Genomic DNA, 17,712 nt, shown 5'->3' with positions numbered 1-17,712 from the left:
TCTTTAATAAGGATTGGATACTTTTAAATGCGAGAATATATTATTTATTAGATATAGGTTTTTATTGAACCAAATTATTTACATATTATTAAAAAACTATTGGGTGGTATTGATGCCTTTAATATATTTGTTTAAGTGTTTTAAAATGAACCTCTGATGATTCCGGTAATCGATTGGGATGGAGGAGGAGGAGCTGTGCCACCAATAATTCCTGTGATGGATTGGGAGGGGGGAGGAGCTGTTCCACCAATAATACCGGTAATAGATTGAGATTGTGGAGGAGCTGTGCCACCAATAATTCCTGTAATCGATTGGGAGGGGGGAGGAGCTGTTCCACCAATAATACCGGTAATAGATTGAGATTGTGGAGGAGCTGTGCCACCTATAATTCCTGTAATCGATTGGGATGGAGGAGTTGTTCCACCTGTGATGGATTGCGTCGTCGTTGTCGATGATTGTGAATTAGTAGTAGTCTTTGGTGTTGTGGTTCCAAAACCACCGATAAAAGAGCCAATAGTGTTGGCAGTTGTAACTTGACCTAATGATCCAGCCAGTACTCCACCCGAGGCTACCCCGGAGCCTCCAATGAATGATCCAATCGATTGAGAGGTGGTCACTTGGCCACCAGAAACACTTTGTCCGATAGAGTTTTGTGTAACTCCTACGCCACTGACTGATCCACCACCACCAATGATACCAGTGACTGTTTGCGTTGATGGCGATGTAGTTACACCAGCTACAGTTCCACCAATAATACCAGTGACAGTTTGAGTTGATGGTGATGTAGTAACACCTGCTACAGTTCCACCAATGATACCGGTTACTGTCTGTCCTGATGGTGATGTTGTTACTCCACCAACAGACTGTCCAATAACCCCAGCTGTTTGAGTTGTTACTCCAGCTACAGTTCCACCAATAATACCGGTTACTGTCTGTCCTGATGGTGATATAGTTACACCACCAACAGACTGACCTATAACTCCAGCTGTTTGAGTTGTTACTCCAGCTACAGTTCCACCAATGATACCGGTTACTGTCTGTCCTGATGGTGATGTTGTTACTCCACCAACAGACTGACCTATGATACCAGTGACAGTTTCTCCTGATGGTGATATAGTTACACCACCAACAGACTGTCCAATAACTCCAGCTGTTTGAGTTGTTACACCAGCTACAGTTCCACCAATAATACCGGTTACTGTCTGTCCTGATGGTGATATAGTTACTCCACCAACAGATTGTCCAATAACTCCAGCTGTTTGAGTTGTTACACCACCAACAGACTGTCCAATAACCCCAGCTGTTTGAGTTGTTACTCCAGCTACAGTTCCACCAATGATACCGGTTACTGTCTGTCCTGATGGTGATATAGTTACACCACCAACAGACTGACCTATAACTCCAGCTGTTTGAGTTGTTACTCCAGCTACAGTTCCACCAATGATACCAGTGACAGTTTGAGTTGATGGTGATGTAGTAACACCACCAACAGACTGACCTATAACTCCAGCTGTTTGAGTTGTTACTCCAGCTACAGTTCCACCTATAACTCCAGTGACAGTTTGAGTTGATGGTGATCCTGTTACACCACCAACAGACTGTCCAATGATACCAGTGACAGTTTCTCCTGATGGTGATATAGTTACACCACCAACAGATTGTCCAATAACTCCAACTGTTTGAGTTGTTACTCCACCAACAGACTGGCCTATAATACCAGTGACTGTTTGCGTTGATGGCGATGTAGTTACACCAGCTACAGTTCCACCAATGATACCAGTGACAGTTTGAGTTGATGGTGATGTAGTAACACCAGCTACAGTTCCACCAATGATACCGGTTACTGTCTGTCCTGATGGTGATGTTGTTACACCACCAACAGACTGTCCAATGATACCAGTGACAGTTTGAGTTGATGGTGATGTAGTAACACCAGCTACAGTTCCACCAATGATACCGGTTACTGTCTGTCCTGATGGTGATATAGTTACACCACCAACAGACTGTCCAATGATACCAGTGACAGTTTCTCCTGATGGTGATATAGTTACACCACCAACAGACTGACCTATAACTCCAGCTGTTTGAGTTGTTACTCCAGCTACAGTTCCACCAATGATACCGGTTACTGTCTGTCCTGATGGTGATGTTGTTACACCACCAACAGACTGTCCAATAACTCCAGCTGTTTGAGTTGTAACACCACCAACAGACTGACCAATAACTCCAGCTGTTTGAGTTGTTACTCCACCAACAGACTGACCAATAACTCCAGCTGTTTGAGTTGTAACACCACCAACAGACTGACCTATGATACCAGCTGTTTGAGTTGTTACACCACCAACAGATTGTCCAATAACCCCAGCTGTTTGAGTTGTTACACCACCAACAGACTGTCCAATGATACCAGCTGTTTGAGTTGTTACACCACCAACAGACTGTCCAATGATACCAGCTGTTTGAGTTGTTACACCACCAACAGACTGACCAATGATACCAGTGACAGTTTCTCCTGATGGTGATATAGTTACTCCACCAACAGATTGTCCAATAACTCCAGCTGTTTGAGTTGTTACACCAGCTACAGTTCCACCAATGATACCGGTTACTGTCTGTCCTGATGGTGATGTTGTGATACCAGCTACAGTTTGTCCAATAATACCGGTTACTGTCTGTCCTGATGGTGATATAGTTACACCACCAACAGACTGTCCAATGATACCAGTGACAGTTTGAGTTGATGGTGATATAGTTACACCACCAACAGATTGTCCAATAACTCCAGCTGTTTGAGTTGTTACACCACCAACAGACTGACCTATGATACCAGCTGTTTGAGTTGTTACACCACCAACAGACTGTCCAATGATACCAGTGACAGTTTCTCCTGATGGTGATATAGTTACTCCACCAACAGATTGTCCAATAACTCCAGCTGTTTGAGTTGTTACACCACCAACAGACTGTCCAATAACCCCAGCTGTTTGAGTTGTTACACCACCAACAGACTGTCCAATGATACCAGCTGTTTGAGTTGTTACTCCACCAACAGACTGACCTATGATACCAGTGACAGTTTCTCCTGATGGTGATATAGTTACTCCACCAACAGACTGACCAATAACTCCAGCTGTTTGAGTTGTAACACCACCAACAGACTGACCTATGATACCAGCTGTTTGAGTTGTTACACCACCAACAGACTGACCAATAACTCCAGCTGTTTGAGTTGTAACACCACCAACAGACTGTCCAATAACTCCAGCTGTTTGAGTTGTTACTCCACCAACAGATTGTCCAATAACCCCAGCTGTTTGAGTTGTTACTCCACCAACAGACTGTCCAATAACCCCAGCTGTTTGAGTTGTTACACCACCAACAGACTGTCCAATGATACCAGCTGTTTGAGTTGTTACTCCACCAACAGACTGACCTATGATACCAGTGACAGTTTCTCCTGATGGTGATATAGTTACACCACCGACAGACTGTCCAATAACTCCAGCTGTTTGAGTTGTTACACCAGCTACAGTTCCACCAATAATACCAGTGACAGTTTGAGTTGATGGTGATCCTGTTACACCACCAACAGACTGACCAATGATACCAGTGACAGTTTGAGTTGATGGTGATCCTGTTACACCACCAACAGACTGACCAATAATACCAGTGACAGTTTGAGTTGATGGTGATCCTGTTACACCACCAACAGACTGACCAATGATACCAGTGACAGTTTCTCCTGATGGTGATGTTGTGACACCAGCTACAGTTTGTCCAATGATACCGGTTACTGTCTGACCTGATGGTGAGGTGGTAACACCTGCTACTGTCGATACTTGTCCAATAATCCCAGTAATGGTTTGGGTTGTAACACCAGCTACAGTTTGACCAATAATACCTGTCACCGTCTCAGTTGATGGATAGGTTGTCACACCAGCCACAGTTTGACCGATTATACCAGTAACAGTTTGAGTTGATGGTGCAGTGGTAACACCTGAGGCGACCTGACCGATTATACCAGTAACGGTTTGTCCTGATGGAGATGTCGTTACACCAGCTACAGTTTGTCCAATGATACCTGTCACCGTCTCAGTTGATGGTGAAGTGCTCATACCGACTGTTTGGGTCGATTGTGAACTAGAAACCCCAGTGTAAGTGGTAAATGAGGTGATTGTTTGTCCAGAGGTAGTAGACATATCTCCGGTAGTCGAAGTTAGTTCACCGGTCGTAGAGGACATTTCTCCGGTAGTTGTTGACGTTTCGATCCCGCTAGTCCTCCCTGTAGTCGACATGTCGCCAGTAGTATCGCTACTTCCAGTGGTACTTGACATATCTCCGGTAGTGGTGGTGGTACCAGTGGTAGTAGGTATCACAGGATTATTACACTCGAGCAAACTGTAAAATACGTATTGGGAATGAGTAAAAGTAGAGAATGACAGTTTGATGCGGTCCAAGGCGTCACCTGGTCTGACTAATACATAGGAAGGCACGGCTGCATCATCACCAAAACTACCAAACTTGAGTACATTGTCATCCTGTCTAAGATACATTCCGACATTGTTTGTCTCTGACTCTGACAAACTTCCAAAACCAATAATCTCCCATCGAGTCATATTTAATGGCATAGTGCCCGACGATGCAGACACTTTAACAAAATCATAATCGTCAATACCACCAATCAACAAACATACATTATCAATTAATCCTTCAAATGTAAATGCAATCTCTAAATTAAATAAAAATAAATAAATAAATAAATAAATAAATAAATAAATAAATAAATAAATAAATAAATAAATAATCTTCTTCTTTTTATCTTATTTCTTTGTCTTTGCTTACCTGAACCATCAGTTAATTTACAATTGGTACATTTCATTTGAAAGAGAGCATTTAATTGTTGACTATCGATGAATTGCAAGAGGTTGTTATTGTTGAATTGAGGATCACCTCTAATAATCAAATTTCCAAGATAGATGGGATCATTTTTGATTGGAAGAACGTGTGCGACCGGGTACTCTAGTCCGTTGCTTCCCAATGCAGCACTGGTCCATTCCAACTGGAACGGAGCAGTTGTTAAAACATTTGAAAAGGCCAACTGTGTTGGTTTATCCGACTGTGGTCCATATTTTAATAAATCAATTTGAAGTGGATTAAGTGGTGTATCATGTGATGTAGCATAAACATCAACCGTCAAAGATAAAAACACCACTGATAAAACCAAAAATATAGAATTTAGAAAAGAATATTTCATTCTTTTCCCTGATTTCAAATCTATATCTTTTTTTCTCTATTTGTTCTTTGTTATTGTTGTAGATCTACAAGTTTAAATAAAAGTAAAATTCATAAACTATATTATTCTAATATTTAAAAAGTCCACTTACATTTTAGAAAGAATTCTCTTTTGAAAAAAATAAATAAATAAATCCTGTCCTGTCCTGTCTTGTTAATTAATTAATTGCCAATATCCTAAAGAAAATATTTTTCTCTCTCTGTCTCTCTCTCTCCCAATAATAAAGTAGGTAATAGGTATAAACTAACTTGCTTACAAGTAAAGTAAAGTAAATTATTGTTGCTGCTATTATTAATTGATTGTTGGCTGTTGATCACTACTGTTGTTAATATTAACATTAATGTTGGGTTGGGTATGGTTAGATAGGGAAATGAATGAAATGATGTATCATATGATCATCATTTCCCTTCTTATTTCTTCTTAACTAACATTGCTAATGCATCGCATCGTATAGGAGGGTGGTGCGGGTACCCAAGCAAGCATGCTTGTGCTGCCCATCCGATCTTTTGATCAATATTAGCAATGAAGAGTTATGATACTATGAGTGATATCCACTCTCGTTGACATCATATGAAATATCATTTCCATTGATTTTGATTTGATTGACACCCACACTACATACTGCACACCCCCACCACGACCTTGCTGATCACTACTACTGTTGTGTATAGCAATGGTGTGTCGTGGTGTTTCTTGTTCACATTACAGAAAAGGTGGCCATGCCAATACCAACAACATTCTTGTTCTTTCAGGCAGCTGCTGATTGACCTACTACTAACTATTTTAGAAGCAACAATGATGAATGAGTGAATGAATGAATGAATGTTAAGGTTAATACACAAACATACAATGTGTTAACATATATTCTCTTCTGTTTGTTGGTGTTGTCTTGGTCGTCACCACTAAAATAACTCTCTTACCTTTTGTTGTAGGGTGGTGTTACTACTCATTGACTGATTGATCATCATCATCCATCGAAACTATTAGCTGAACATGAACAAACATGATTACTCTCTATCATAGTCATTATATATATGGCTGGCTATGACAAAGTTTAACTGTATTGCCATATACACCTAAAAACTACTTCTCTTTTTGATGATCATCATCAAAGAAGGAACAAAGATTAATTAAAAAACAATTATTTTTATTTTATATTGCATGAGATTAAGATACTAAATATAAATATAGATATATTCATATAAGAATAATAATAATAATAATAATAATAATACAACAAATGATTATTTATATTACATTTCTATAAAATTATAGTTTAAATTTAAGGTATCCCAAATCACCAGTTTGGAGTAGGGATTGGGTAGTACATAATATCCTTTAAAATAAATATGTTTGATCTTTGCTTCTTGGTAGCATTAAATCAAACAATCTAAACTCTTTTCAAAATATGCATCAGGATTGTCAACCAACTATTTAAACAACATTAAATTGATTGTTGATCTATTGTTATAAATATCTATCTTGTCCCATTTATGCTTGTGTGTGTGTGTGTGTGTGTGTGTGTGTGTGTGTGTAATGTTGACAGACCTATCTATTGTTATACACATTGTTTTCGAACTACAATGAGATTTGAACTACAAGTCGTCGTAGCTACAACCAACTCCTCTCCTCTGCCCCGAAGCCATTTTTAGTAAGTGGCTCTAAAAGTTTATGCGAATTGTTATCAGCGAAGGTTGTTCACCTGTTTTTGAGGTAGATTTTTTTACAATTTTTTTCTATTTTTTGTGATGGATGGATTTGCGGCTTTTGTGTTGTCGGAGCAAGACAGACCATAAAATATTTAAAACAGGTCAAATCTATCACAGGTAGATATATATAATTTATAAATATATATATATAAAGTAGTTATATTCTTTGTGTTTGTATTATTCACAATATCTATATTTAGATTCACACACACATACACATACATAATAATATAATATAAATATAGATAAATAGATATATTTGGATTATTCCCTTTATTTGTTTGTGCCCCACTACACACAATCACACAGCAATAATAATAATAATAATAATAACGAATACATAAAGTAAAATATCAAAAGAGAGAGAGAGAGAGAGAGAGAGAGAGAGAGAGAGAGAGAGAGAGAGAGAGAGAGAGAGAGAGAGAGAGAGAGAGAGAGAGAGAGAGAGAGAGAGAGAGAGAGAGAGAGAGAGAGAGAGAGAGAGTCAAGGGTATCAACGTTGATCGATTCTCAACATCCCCCCTGGAGTGACAACGACCACAACAACAACAACAATAATACCACCGCACCGCACACTTGATTTATGTAAATACAGTTGCTGCATTTGATCATATCCATGTGGTGTGTGTGTGTGGTAGATAACGATACCGCTAACGATGTACAAATACCCTAGGTTATAGAACAACAACAAACAACATTTTTTTTTATAATATTTCAAGAAGAGGGGGAGAGATTGACAGACCAGAGACAAGAGAGAGACATAAATCTGTTTATAACAATCACTCTTTCTCTTTCATTCTTTCGTACACATCGTATCACAATTTCTCTTTTCGAATTTTTTGATTTTTTTGATTTTTTCCCATCACGATAGAGCTCAATTTCTTTTATAGGAGAATTTCGTACTTATAACAAACCATATTTTCTCTTTTTTTATTCTATTCACAATTTATCTATCTAGTACAGACAAGAATATATATATATTAACAACCAACAACAACACAACAGACAGGCAATAACAATAATAATAACAACACAGAAAGTAATATTAACAAACTAACCCAATAATAATAATAATAATAAGAAAATGTCAGCAACTACAGTCGCCGTTGAATATAAGCTTGTCGTAATGGGAGGTGGTGGTGTTGGGTATGTCTTTTTTACAATGATTATCAATCTCGATCGATTATTATCTCTTGATATTAACATTAATCTATCTATCTATCTCTATCACCAATCAATCAATCAAATATAAAATATATATATATATATAGTAAATCCGCACTTACCATTCAATTCATTCAAAATCATTTCATTGAAGAGTACGATCCAACCATTGAAGATTCGTACCGTAGACAATGTCAAGTCGATGAAGACACTTGTTTGTTGGATATTTTAGATACTGCTGGTCAAGATGATTATTCTGCCATGCGTGATCAAGTATGATATGAAAAAAAAAAGACAATAGACAAAATAGAAAGATCAGCTGATACTAACATACAAATAATCTTTTTAACTATCATAGTACATGAGAACTGGACAAGGTTTTCTTTGTGTTTATGATGTTACCTCTAGAACATCATTTGAAGAAATCAATGTAGTTAGAGATCAAATTATTAGAGTAAAGGATAACGACCGTGTACCAATTGTTTTGGTTGGCAACAAGTGTGATCTTGACAATAGAGAAGTGACCACGGGCGAGGGTGAAGAGTTGGCAAAGAGTTTTGGTTGTCCATTTTTAGAGACCTCTGCCAAGAAGCGTCTCAATGTCGATGAATGCTTCTTTGACGTTGTCAGAGAGATCAAAAAGTCACTCAAGGAGCCAGGAAGAGTCAAAAAGGAAAAGAAGGGTTTAAACTCCTACCTTAAAAAAGTTAAAGGTGGAGATTGCATCATTTTATAAATTCAAAAAAGTTATAATAATAATTTATAAATAATAATAGTAATAGTAATAATAGTAATATTTTTTTTTTTAACCAACAACCACAACCAACAAACCAACAAATCTACCCAACCCAACAACAACAACTTAAACTATAATAATAATAGTTTCAACATAATTTTTCCACAACCCCAATCACAAATATCGAGAAAATCATACATACCATTCAATTCCCCAAAGTAAATGATAGAGCATCGATTACTAAAATCAACCAACCAATCAATCAGTAACACCACCCTTTTTTTGTACAAATGAACCAATCAACTCACCTCTCCTCCACTCTTTCCACAAACACCATAACCAATAATAATAATAATAATAGTAAATAACAACAAATAATAATAATAATAATAATTTTCAAAACTATTGATAATAACCTTTAAAAAAAAAAACAACAAATAACACGATGTAATTGTAATAAATTCAAAATCTTTTTTTAATATTTATATTGATTGGTTGTTGGGGAGTTGTTATTTTTTTATTTTTATTTTATTGTTTGTTCATCTTTTTTTTTTTGTTTGTTTGGATATTACAATACCTTTGTAATATTCCTTCCTATAAATAATAATAACAACAAATAATTATAATAATAATAGTTAATATTTATATTTAAATATTTTTATATTTTACTACTTACATTTTGGTTTAAAGATCCTTCTTTTCAAATTTATGAATCTTTTTTGGTTGATTTAAACCATACCAACCACCTAGAGCACCTAAACCAAGGATAGCTCCGAGTCTAGTTCTACGAAGTCTTGGGAAGAGGTAGTTACCAGCAAAGAGACCAGTGAGACCACCAGCACCACCATAGAGGGCACCAGCTTGGTGATTGTAAGAGTCCCATTCATTAAAGATGTTTCTGTTGATGTTGTTGGCCACCTTTTTGGTTTCTTGTACGGCGTCATGACCAATTTCAATCACCTTTTTGTTGACATCACGGATAGCATCAAATTGTTCATCGATTTCATTGTTGGCAGTCTTTTGGATTTCATGGAGTGCATGGTTGGCAGAGTGGAGCAAGTCTTGGCCAGTTTGGAGGATAGATTCTCCCATTGAAGAGATGGCAGTGGCTTGGGTTTCAAATGGTTCAGCTCCTTGGATCTTCTTGCCCTTTACTTCCCAACCCCAGTCTTCAAGGTTACGCATCTTTTCAGTGGTTTCCTTTTCAATCACCTTGGATTCCTCCTTGGCAGTGTCAAAGAATTCACCCAACTTGGTTTGAGTACTTTGAATGATACCTTGGAACCAACCTTGACCGTCATTTCCCCATGCATCTTGACCACCGTCAATGACGACACGATCACGAGCAGGGAATCGAATCTCTGACTTTAGTTCGTCGAGACCCTTCTTGGCAGAATCGTCCAATTCACCAACCGCCTTTTTCATCTTGTTTTGGAGGTCGATCGATCCGTGGTTGGCAAGTTCGTACAAGTCTTGAGTACCCTTTTTCATCTTGTTGGACATTTGCGAGGTACCTGTGATGACATCGTCACGGAGACGGTCGGTGCCAGCCTTGATATCCCCACGGATGTTTCCAATCGACAGGACACTCTTGTCGTACGATGTCTTGATGTCACGTTGCAAGAGGTCAAGATCCTTTTGGGCTTGCAATTGAATGTCGAGTGCATTCTTTCTCAAGTTACCAACACCCATGTCAGTCTTGATTTGGAGGTCCTTGGCGATAGACTGGAGGTTTCCGACACCGTTGGATGCAAACTTTTGGAGGTTGATACTCTCTTGACGGAGATGGTCCAAACGAGCTTGGATCTTGGCGTGGAGGTCGATAGCGTCACCCTCCAACAGGTTGGATCCCTTGGCGAGGATGTCGTTGAGTTGAGAGGCCTCGGAACGGAGTTTCTTGACACCATCGGCCACCTTGACGTTGAGGAGGTGCACTTCCTTGTCAATGTTGATCTCGGGGTGTGTGTGGACCGACTCGATCGACTTGCCAATCTTGCCCTTGAGGTCTGTGGTCGACTCATGGATACGGTCTTGGAGGTCATGTGTATTCTTTTTGAATTCCTTCTTCAAACCGTGGGTAGTCTTTTTGAACTGGTCTTGCAACGAGAGAGTGTCCTGGTAGAGATCAGTGTAGATGGCGTTGGCATCCTTTTCAAGCTTGTCTTGGAGCATGCCGGTACGTTGGTTGAGTTGGTATTGGTAGTCGACTGCACCAGACTTGAGATTATCGATGCCCTTGTTGACTTGGGATTGGATCGACTTGGAACCAGACCATACTTGCGATTCAATATCCTTGGCATTTTCATTGACGAATCCCTTTAGTTCCCCAAGTCCCTTTTGGAGAGAAGTGCCGTGACCCTTGCTGATCGACTGGAACGAGTCATTGACGACAACTGGGGCAGCAACCTTGACCTCTTCATAATAGTAGAGTGGTTCCTTTAAATCTTCAAGGTCGCCAAGTCTACGACGAATCAAACGAGTGGTCTCTTTCTTTTCAATGATGTTTCTTCTGGGCGATGACCAAGAGTCGACTGGTTTAGCAAACATGTCGGAACCCTTACACATCTTTCCATCGACAAAATCTTGGAGTGGATCACTCGATGGGTTGTCAATGTACCATCCGTCCTGGTTGAGCAGACGACCAAAGAATCCTTGCTTACCAAACCACGACCAGTTTCCATCGCGGAGTGTCGCGTCGTACTTGCCATCGCCGCGCAAAAACACGTCTCCCTTGACCTTCTTTTCCAAGTTGCTCCATTCGTCTTGCACCTTTCCAGACTTGTCAATGTAGTCGCCGGCAGTGTGCAACATGTCCTTGACCTTTTCCTCGCCCTTTTCCAAGGTGTCCCAAACATATGATCCAGTCTCTTGGGCCTTGTCGCGGATAGTCTCGACACCAGCATCGACGTTCTTCTTGACGTCAGAGTACACCTCTTTGGTCTTGTGCAATCCATCGTCGACGACCTCCTTGGTCTTGTCCAATGCAACGTGGGCATTCTCTGTGGCCTTGTTCATGACGTCCTTGGTAGCATCCTTTTTGTCCTCCCAGAAACCCCATACATTTTCAGAAGCCTTGTTGACTACATTCTTGGTACCGTCGACGATGTTCTCCAATGTTTCCTTGGCATTTGACCAACCACTCTCCAATGCACCTTCGGTGTTTTCAATGGCATGGTCAACAGTCTCCTTGGCATTGGCGGCCGATTGGTTGATAGCTTCCTTGGCATCGACAGCCTTGTTGACAATAGCTTCCTTGGCATCAACGGTCTTGTTGACAATAGTCTCTTTGACATCGACAGCCTTTTCCTTTGCATTCTTGACACCCTTTTCAACATTCTTTTTCGAGTTCTCTTTGAAATTGTCAAATGATTTGAGATTCTCTTGGACACTATCCACAACATTTTCTCCACCTTTTTCAATAGAGTCAACGGTTGTATTTAATGATCTCTTTATTTCACGAGCAGATCCTCTCATTTCTCCTTTAATATCATCTCCTTTACCCACTAAAAAAAAAAATAATTAAATAATAATTAAAAAAAAGTATTAATATTGAGCCTTTAAATAATTTCCAACTATCTCTTTTTTTAAAATTATTTATATAATTACTTTTTTCTTTTGCTTTTTTTAATAAATTATCTTTTTAAAATTGATTGAAAGGATAATAAATAGTAGTATAGTTTTTAAATAAAATAAATATTTTGAATGGTAAAATAGACCTAGCTTGTTAACATTAGTCTATGTATAGAGATTATGATTTAAAACATTTAAAACTAAAAGTAACTCATATATTCGTATGTATGAATGTATGTATCGCACATGAATCCATGTAATAGTTTCCATTCCATATGTTATTTTTCATAGATTTTAAAACAATTACTTTTTTTAGAAAGGTATTTCCAATTTGGAAAAAATTAAAAAAAACAAAATAAACAATATGTCTTTTAACTCAAAATATATAGGGATTACAAAAACATATACTCATTTATAGAGAGAGTTTATTTTAAATTCTTTTTTGGTAATGGAGGAGACGAAAAATCTATTAGGAGCTCGTCTTCTTTAATTTTTTTGTCTGGAACTTCAGAGTTGGAGGTTGTTGTATTGGTGTTCATTCCAAAACCATCCAATATCTGAGATGAAGTCAATGAATCTTGATTACTAGACGACAATGAATTTTGTTGTGCCTTTGTATTTGTATTTTTCTTTCCTTTTTGATCATTTTTTCCAGTCGATGGTGAATTGTATCCTATCAACGCCTCTTTACCAAGTGGCAATATATCTTCTAAATTTTTTGGTTCATTTTGATTATTGTTACCATCGTTTAATTGATTTGTTGTTGTTGTTGTTGATGGTGTCGTATCAAACCCAATATCTACTAATGATTCTGACATTTTTTTTATTGCTAATAATTATTATTTATCTCTTTAGAATAACTAACTAATTATTACAATTATTAATATTATTATTATTATTTTACTTATTATTATGGTGGAATTAAATATTTTATTACTATTCGTTCGTATATACTGACTGACAGATATGATATGATATGATATGATAGAGTTGTGTGTGTATGTATGTGTTAATATTTGTAATTACTGCTACTATGAAAAAAAATAAAACCTTTAAAAAAAACAAAGAGGGGGTGGTTCGAAACACTTTCTTTTAAAAGAATTAAATACATTTTTGACAGTTCTTGATTTGGGATCAAGGAAAAACATATACTTTTTGCAAATCAATTGGTGAATAATAATAATAATAATAATAATAATATCATTCATTCATTCATTGTAAGCTCTGCTATGGCAAGTTCTAAGTTGTTACAAGGGGAGGAGGGGGGTAGAGGTGTGGTTGACCTCTCATTTACATTTATTGCAATACATGTTTTTAAATATATTAATATTTATATATATATATTTATATATCTGGATTTTTAATTGGTAATATTAGTTGTGTTTGTGTGTTATTCTCTTTGGGTATATTATTATTATTTTGATTATTATTATTATTGTTATTGTTATAAGGTTGTGTGTGTGTTTGGATATTTATATTGATTAAACTTTAAATAAATAATTTAATAAATTAGATTTGCTTTGTGATAAATTCTAGAATATTAAAAGAATGGTGGAAAAGATTGGATTGGAATTAATAAATATTATTGATGTCTTTTGTGAATAAGATTGGTTATAATTAATATAATATATTTACATACCTTCCATTATTAGATTGTTTTAAAAATTCTTCGATTGTCAACATGTCATTTGAATTGTCTCTCTTTTCAGAGGTATAAATAAATTCTTCAACTGTGACTAGATCCTCTTCTTCATCAGCTACTATTTGATCTTCTTCATCATCGCTTTGTTGGTGGTGTTGTTGTTGTTGTTGTTCGAATAAACTCATAGGATTCAAACTAGTTGGTTCTTTGCAACTAAAGATGAATTCCTCGACGGTCATTAATTGATTTTCTTGTTCGATTTCAGGTGCAATATTTTCTCTATCTTCTTGTTGTTGCTAGAGTAATAAGAATATTATATACACACATATAAATATATATATATACAAAAGGTCATTGGTGTGTCAGTGGTTTGATCAATATTATTATCGTCATCATATGATTAACATCAGTCAGTCATAAGTCATACCATTCTACCCAAACTAGATATAAACTCTTCAATGGTCATGAGATCATTTTCAGTGGCTTGTGATTCTTCTGCATCATTGTTTGCATTCTGTTTCCAAGATTCTATATAGTTGATGGTTGCTCTATTGTTGTTTTGTTGTTGGTTATTGTTACCATTATTGTTGTTGTTTCTTCTTCTTGGTGGAAATGTCAATCTCATTTTCGGTCGTCGATGGTTGTTGCTGTTGTTATAGTAGGAACAATAAATAATATGAATGTGTAATAAAAGTATAAAAATAAATAAATAATAATAATAATAATAATAGTGATAGTACTAACTAACAAATTAGTATTATTAGTGTTATATTATACAAATTGGTAGTTTATAAAAATAGCAAAGATGTGAGTAAGGAAAGAAAAAGAGAGAGACTGAGACTGTGCTTGTACAACAAATAATGTTTAAAAATAAAACAAGTATGTATATATGGGGTACCGTTTGTTTATAAAGTAGTGAAAAAAGTTTGCTGTGTATTGGAGTTCTCTCTCTCAACAGAACAGTAGGTGGGTAATTGGGTGGTGTGAGGGGGGGGGGTTGAAACCGCTTATGTATTATTTCGGTGATGTGGGTGAGGAGGAGAGAGGGAAAGAAGAAGAAGACTGCTGTATAAAGTAATTATAATGTGTGCAAACACGACAGATGATAGTGATAAGTACAAGAATTAGAGAGAAGAAGAAGAAGAAGAATATATATATTATTAATTATTAACAACAAATAAATAATAAAACAAGACAGTAGAGAGGTAGGTCTAGCTAAAATAACAGTACAATAATAAACAACAACAGTTTTAGTTTTGTAGAGCGAGGTAGATTTGTCTCCCCTTGTCTCCCCTTTTATCACCACTTGTGACATTATCGTTTGCAGGCGCGTTTGGTCTAATATTTGCCGGATCAGCGATCTGCCCCTTTTCCTTTAATTTTTATAAAACTTATCCGCTGATTTATCCCCCCTCCTCTCACCAAAGAGAGTGATCGGTCTAAGACAACAACTCACTCACAAATACCCGCTTTTTCGAATCTTAGATACCACCCTTCAAAAATCCCAATCCATCCTACCGCCGGCCTTACAACAACTAGTCCTCATCTCTAAAAACACCAAACTTCTTCCTCTTCTTCTTTTTCTTTTTTTAAATTAAATTTCTCAGACTCCAAGAGACACAGACGGTTTCTAACCTTAAACCTAAACTGTAGCACATCTGTGAAATGGGTAATTCAACTTCTTCTGTTGATACATCATCATCATCGTCGTCCTCTGCAGGAAGGAAGAGGTCTAGTTCTACTCCAGTGTCTGTTGACTCTCTTCCCATTCCCAGTGGTGGTGACAATACTACAACAACTTCTTCAAGATTCCTTCAAGTGAAGGACAACAATAGCAGAAAGTCCAAGTCGTCAACATCATCACCGTCGTCAACATCTAAAAAGATCGAAAAGAAGTCATCGAGCAAAGGAAGTAGCGGTAGTAGCAGCAAAAAGGGTAGTAACAATAATAGCAACCCTCAATCACCCAATAACAATAACAATAGTAATGATGGTACTGCTAATACAAACGCCCCTCCTCCATCTCCACAATCTATAACTGGATCATTCTCACCTCCAATTCAATCGCAGTCATTACCATCGCACTCGTTTATATCATCATCTTCGCCTTCAAACTCTACCAGTCCTTCAATCTTACCAACTACAACAACAACAACAAACACAACAACCTCTTCTTCTTCTTCCCTTCTTTCAACCATTTCAGAAGCTCTGATTTATATAACATCAGATGATGAAATTGATTATACAAGAAAGAATTTAAGAGATTTGGAAAAGAATAATATCAAGACTATAGATGGTAGTGGTGGTGGTGGAACACTTGATAAACTAGTAAAGATACATCTTGGACACAATTCATTAACAACGTTACCAGATTGGATTGCAAACGATTGCAAGAGTCTACAATGTATAAATGTATATGATAATCAAATAGATCGGTTACCATCGAATATAGGTGAGTTGGAGCATCTAGAGAAATTAATCATTTCCATGAATTCCATTCAATCAGTCTCTGCCATTCCAGTCATCCCCTCACTACAACACCTATCGATGGCATCCAATTTAATAGCAGTCTTGGAACAAGATCACCTCGATCAATTTGTAAATTTAAAACACCTACTATTGGATAGAAATCAATTAGTAGACATTCCATCATCTTCTTTATTCCCAACTTCTTCATTACAACTTCTCAGTCTATCACACAACCAAATCAATAATCTAAATTTTAATCAACCTTTTATTAATATTTTAAAATTAAATGTAAGTAAAAAAAGTAGAAATGAAATGGGAAATATATTAATATTAATATTAATTCTTCTTTCTATTTTTTAGTTATCATATAATAAATTAAAAAAGATAGATGGACAAGTTTTAATACATTTAAATCATTTGGAAGATTTGGATTTATCATTTAATGAAATTATAAGTTTTGGAGATTCGTTGGAATCTGATCAATTATGTAACCTAAGATCATTAAATTTAGAATCGAATCAATTGGAAAGTTTATGGGAACCATTATTCAAGAATCAATTTGGAAACCTTGTATCTTTGAATTTGGCATCAAACAAACTTTTATCTCTACCAACATCGATCAATTGTCTTGGTCGATTGGAAATACTATATCTTGATAATAATCAATTAAATAATTTACCATTTTCATCTTCTTCATCCTCTTCATCATCATCATCTCTATCTTCTTCATTAAAAGAATTATATGTAAATAATAACAAATTAAATAATACTAATTTATCAAGTATATTCGAAGCTTTTGAAATATTGGAAAAGATTTCAGTTGCTTCAAATCAAATCGATGCCATAGAGATTGATGACTCTACTGCTCTTAAATCATTCAAATCGATTAGAATGATTGACTTGTCAAATAACAAGCTTAAAACAGTTTCAAAAAAGATTTATTCATTCAAACAACTTAACCAACTAGTACTGGCAAACAACAAGATTGAATCATTGCCATCAGAAATTGGTAAAATGGATTGGTTGTTGGATTTGGATCTAACTAAAAACAATATCTTTTTAAAACAACTTCCAAGACAAGTTTATCAAAAGGGTACTCAAGGTATTAAAGATTATCTTTGTAAATAAT

At 36.5% G+C, this 17,712-nt stretch overlaps 6 protein-coding genes across 6 annotated transcripts; 2 read left to right on the top strand and 4 right to left on the bottom strand.

The window, feature by feature from the left end:
• Positions 1-140: 140 nt before the first annotated feature.
• DFA_06203 (uncharacterized protein) lies at positions 141-5,254 on the bottom strand (the record flags this gene model as incomplete). The annotated part of the gene is made up of 2 exons (XM_004361859.1): positions 141-4,729; positions 4,843-5,254. 2 exons carry the CDS (start codon positions 5,252-5,254, stop codon positions 141-143), a joined length of 5,001 nt encoding a protein of 1,666 aa, XP_004361916.1.
• A 2,832-nt stretch (positions 5,255-8,086) lies between these two features.
• Positions 8,087-8,902, top strand: rasB (Ras GTPase; the record flags this gene model as incomplete). Its single annotated transcript, XM_004361858.1, has 3 exons — positions 8,087-8,148; positions 8,274-8,439; positions 8,525-8,902. 3 exons carry the CDS (start codon positions 8,087-8,089, stop codon positions 8,900-8,902), a joined length of 606 nt encoding a protein of 201 aa, XP_004361915.1.
• A 684-nt stretch (positions 8,903-9,586) lies between these two features.
• Positions 9,587-12,728, bottom strand: sigJ (uncharacterized protein; the record flags this gene model as incomplete). The annotated part of the gene is made up of 2 exons (XM_004361857.1): positions 9,587-12,405; positions 12,719-12,728. The coding sequence occupies 2 exons, from the start codon at positions 12,726-12,728 to the stop codon at positions 9,587-9,589; spliced, it is 2,829 nt and encodes a 942-aa protein (XP_004361914.1).
• Positions 12,729-12,897: 169 nt separating this feature from the next.
• Positions 12,898-13,290, bottom strand: DFA_06200 (uncharacterized protein; the record flags this gene model as incomplete). The annotated part of the gene is made up of 1 exon (XM_004361856.1): positions 12,898-13,290. The coding sequence occupies one exon, from the start codon at positions 13,288-13,290 to the stop codon at positions 12,898-12,900; it is 393 nt and encodes a 130-aa protein (XP_004361913.1).
• A 191-nt stretch (positions 13,291-13,481) lies between these two features.
• DFA_06199 (uncharacterized protein) lies at positions 13,482-14,739 on the bottom strand (the record flags this gene model as incomplete). The annotated part of the gene is made up of 3 exons (XM_004361855.1): positions 13,482-13,503; positions 14,112-14,410; positions 14,542-14,739. The coding sequence occupies 3 exons, from the start codon at positions 14,737-14,739 to the stop codon at positions 13,482-13,484; spliced, it is 519 nt and encodes a 172-aa protein (XP_004361912.1).
• A 1,040-nt stretch (positions 14,740-15,779) lies between these two features.
• DFA_06198 (uncharacterized protein) lies at positions 15,780-17,711 on the top strand (the record flags this gene model as incomplete). The annotated part of the gene is made up of 2 exons (XM_004361854.1): positions 15,780-16,871; positions 16,944-17,711. 2 exons carry the CDS (start codon positions 15,780-15,782, stop codon positions 17,709-17,711), a joined length of 1,860 nt encoding a protein of 619 aa, XP_004361911.1.
• Position 17,712: the final 1 nt, after the last annotated feature.

This window comes from Cavenderia fasciculata (genome assembly GCF_000203815.1).
Source record: "Cavenderia fasciculata unplaced genomic scaffold Scf_Dfasci-G-p-12c09.r1-3, whole genome shotgun sequence".
Lineage (NCBI taxonomy): Eukaryota > Evosea > Eumycetozoa > Acytosteliales > Cavenderiaceae > Cavenderia > Cavenderia fasciculata.
The sequence above is the reverse complement of the archived record's forward strand: the minus strand, read 5'-3'. Positions and strand labels throughout refer to the sequence as shown.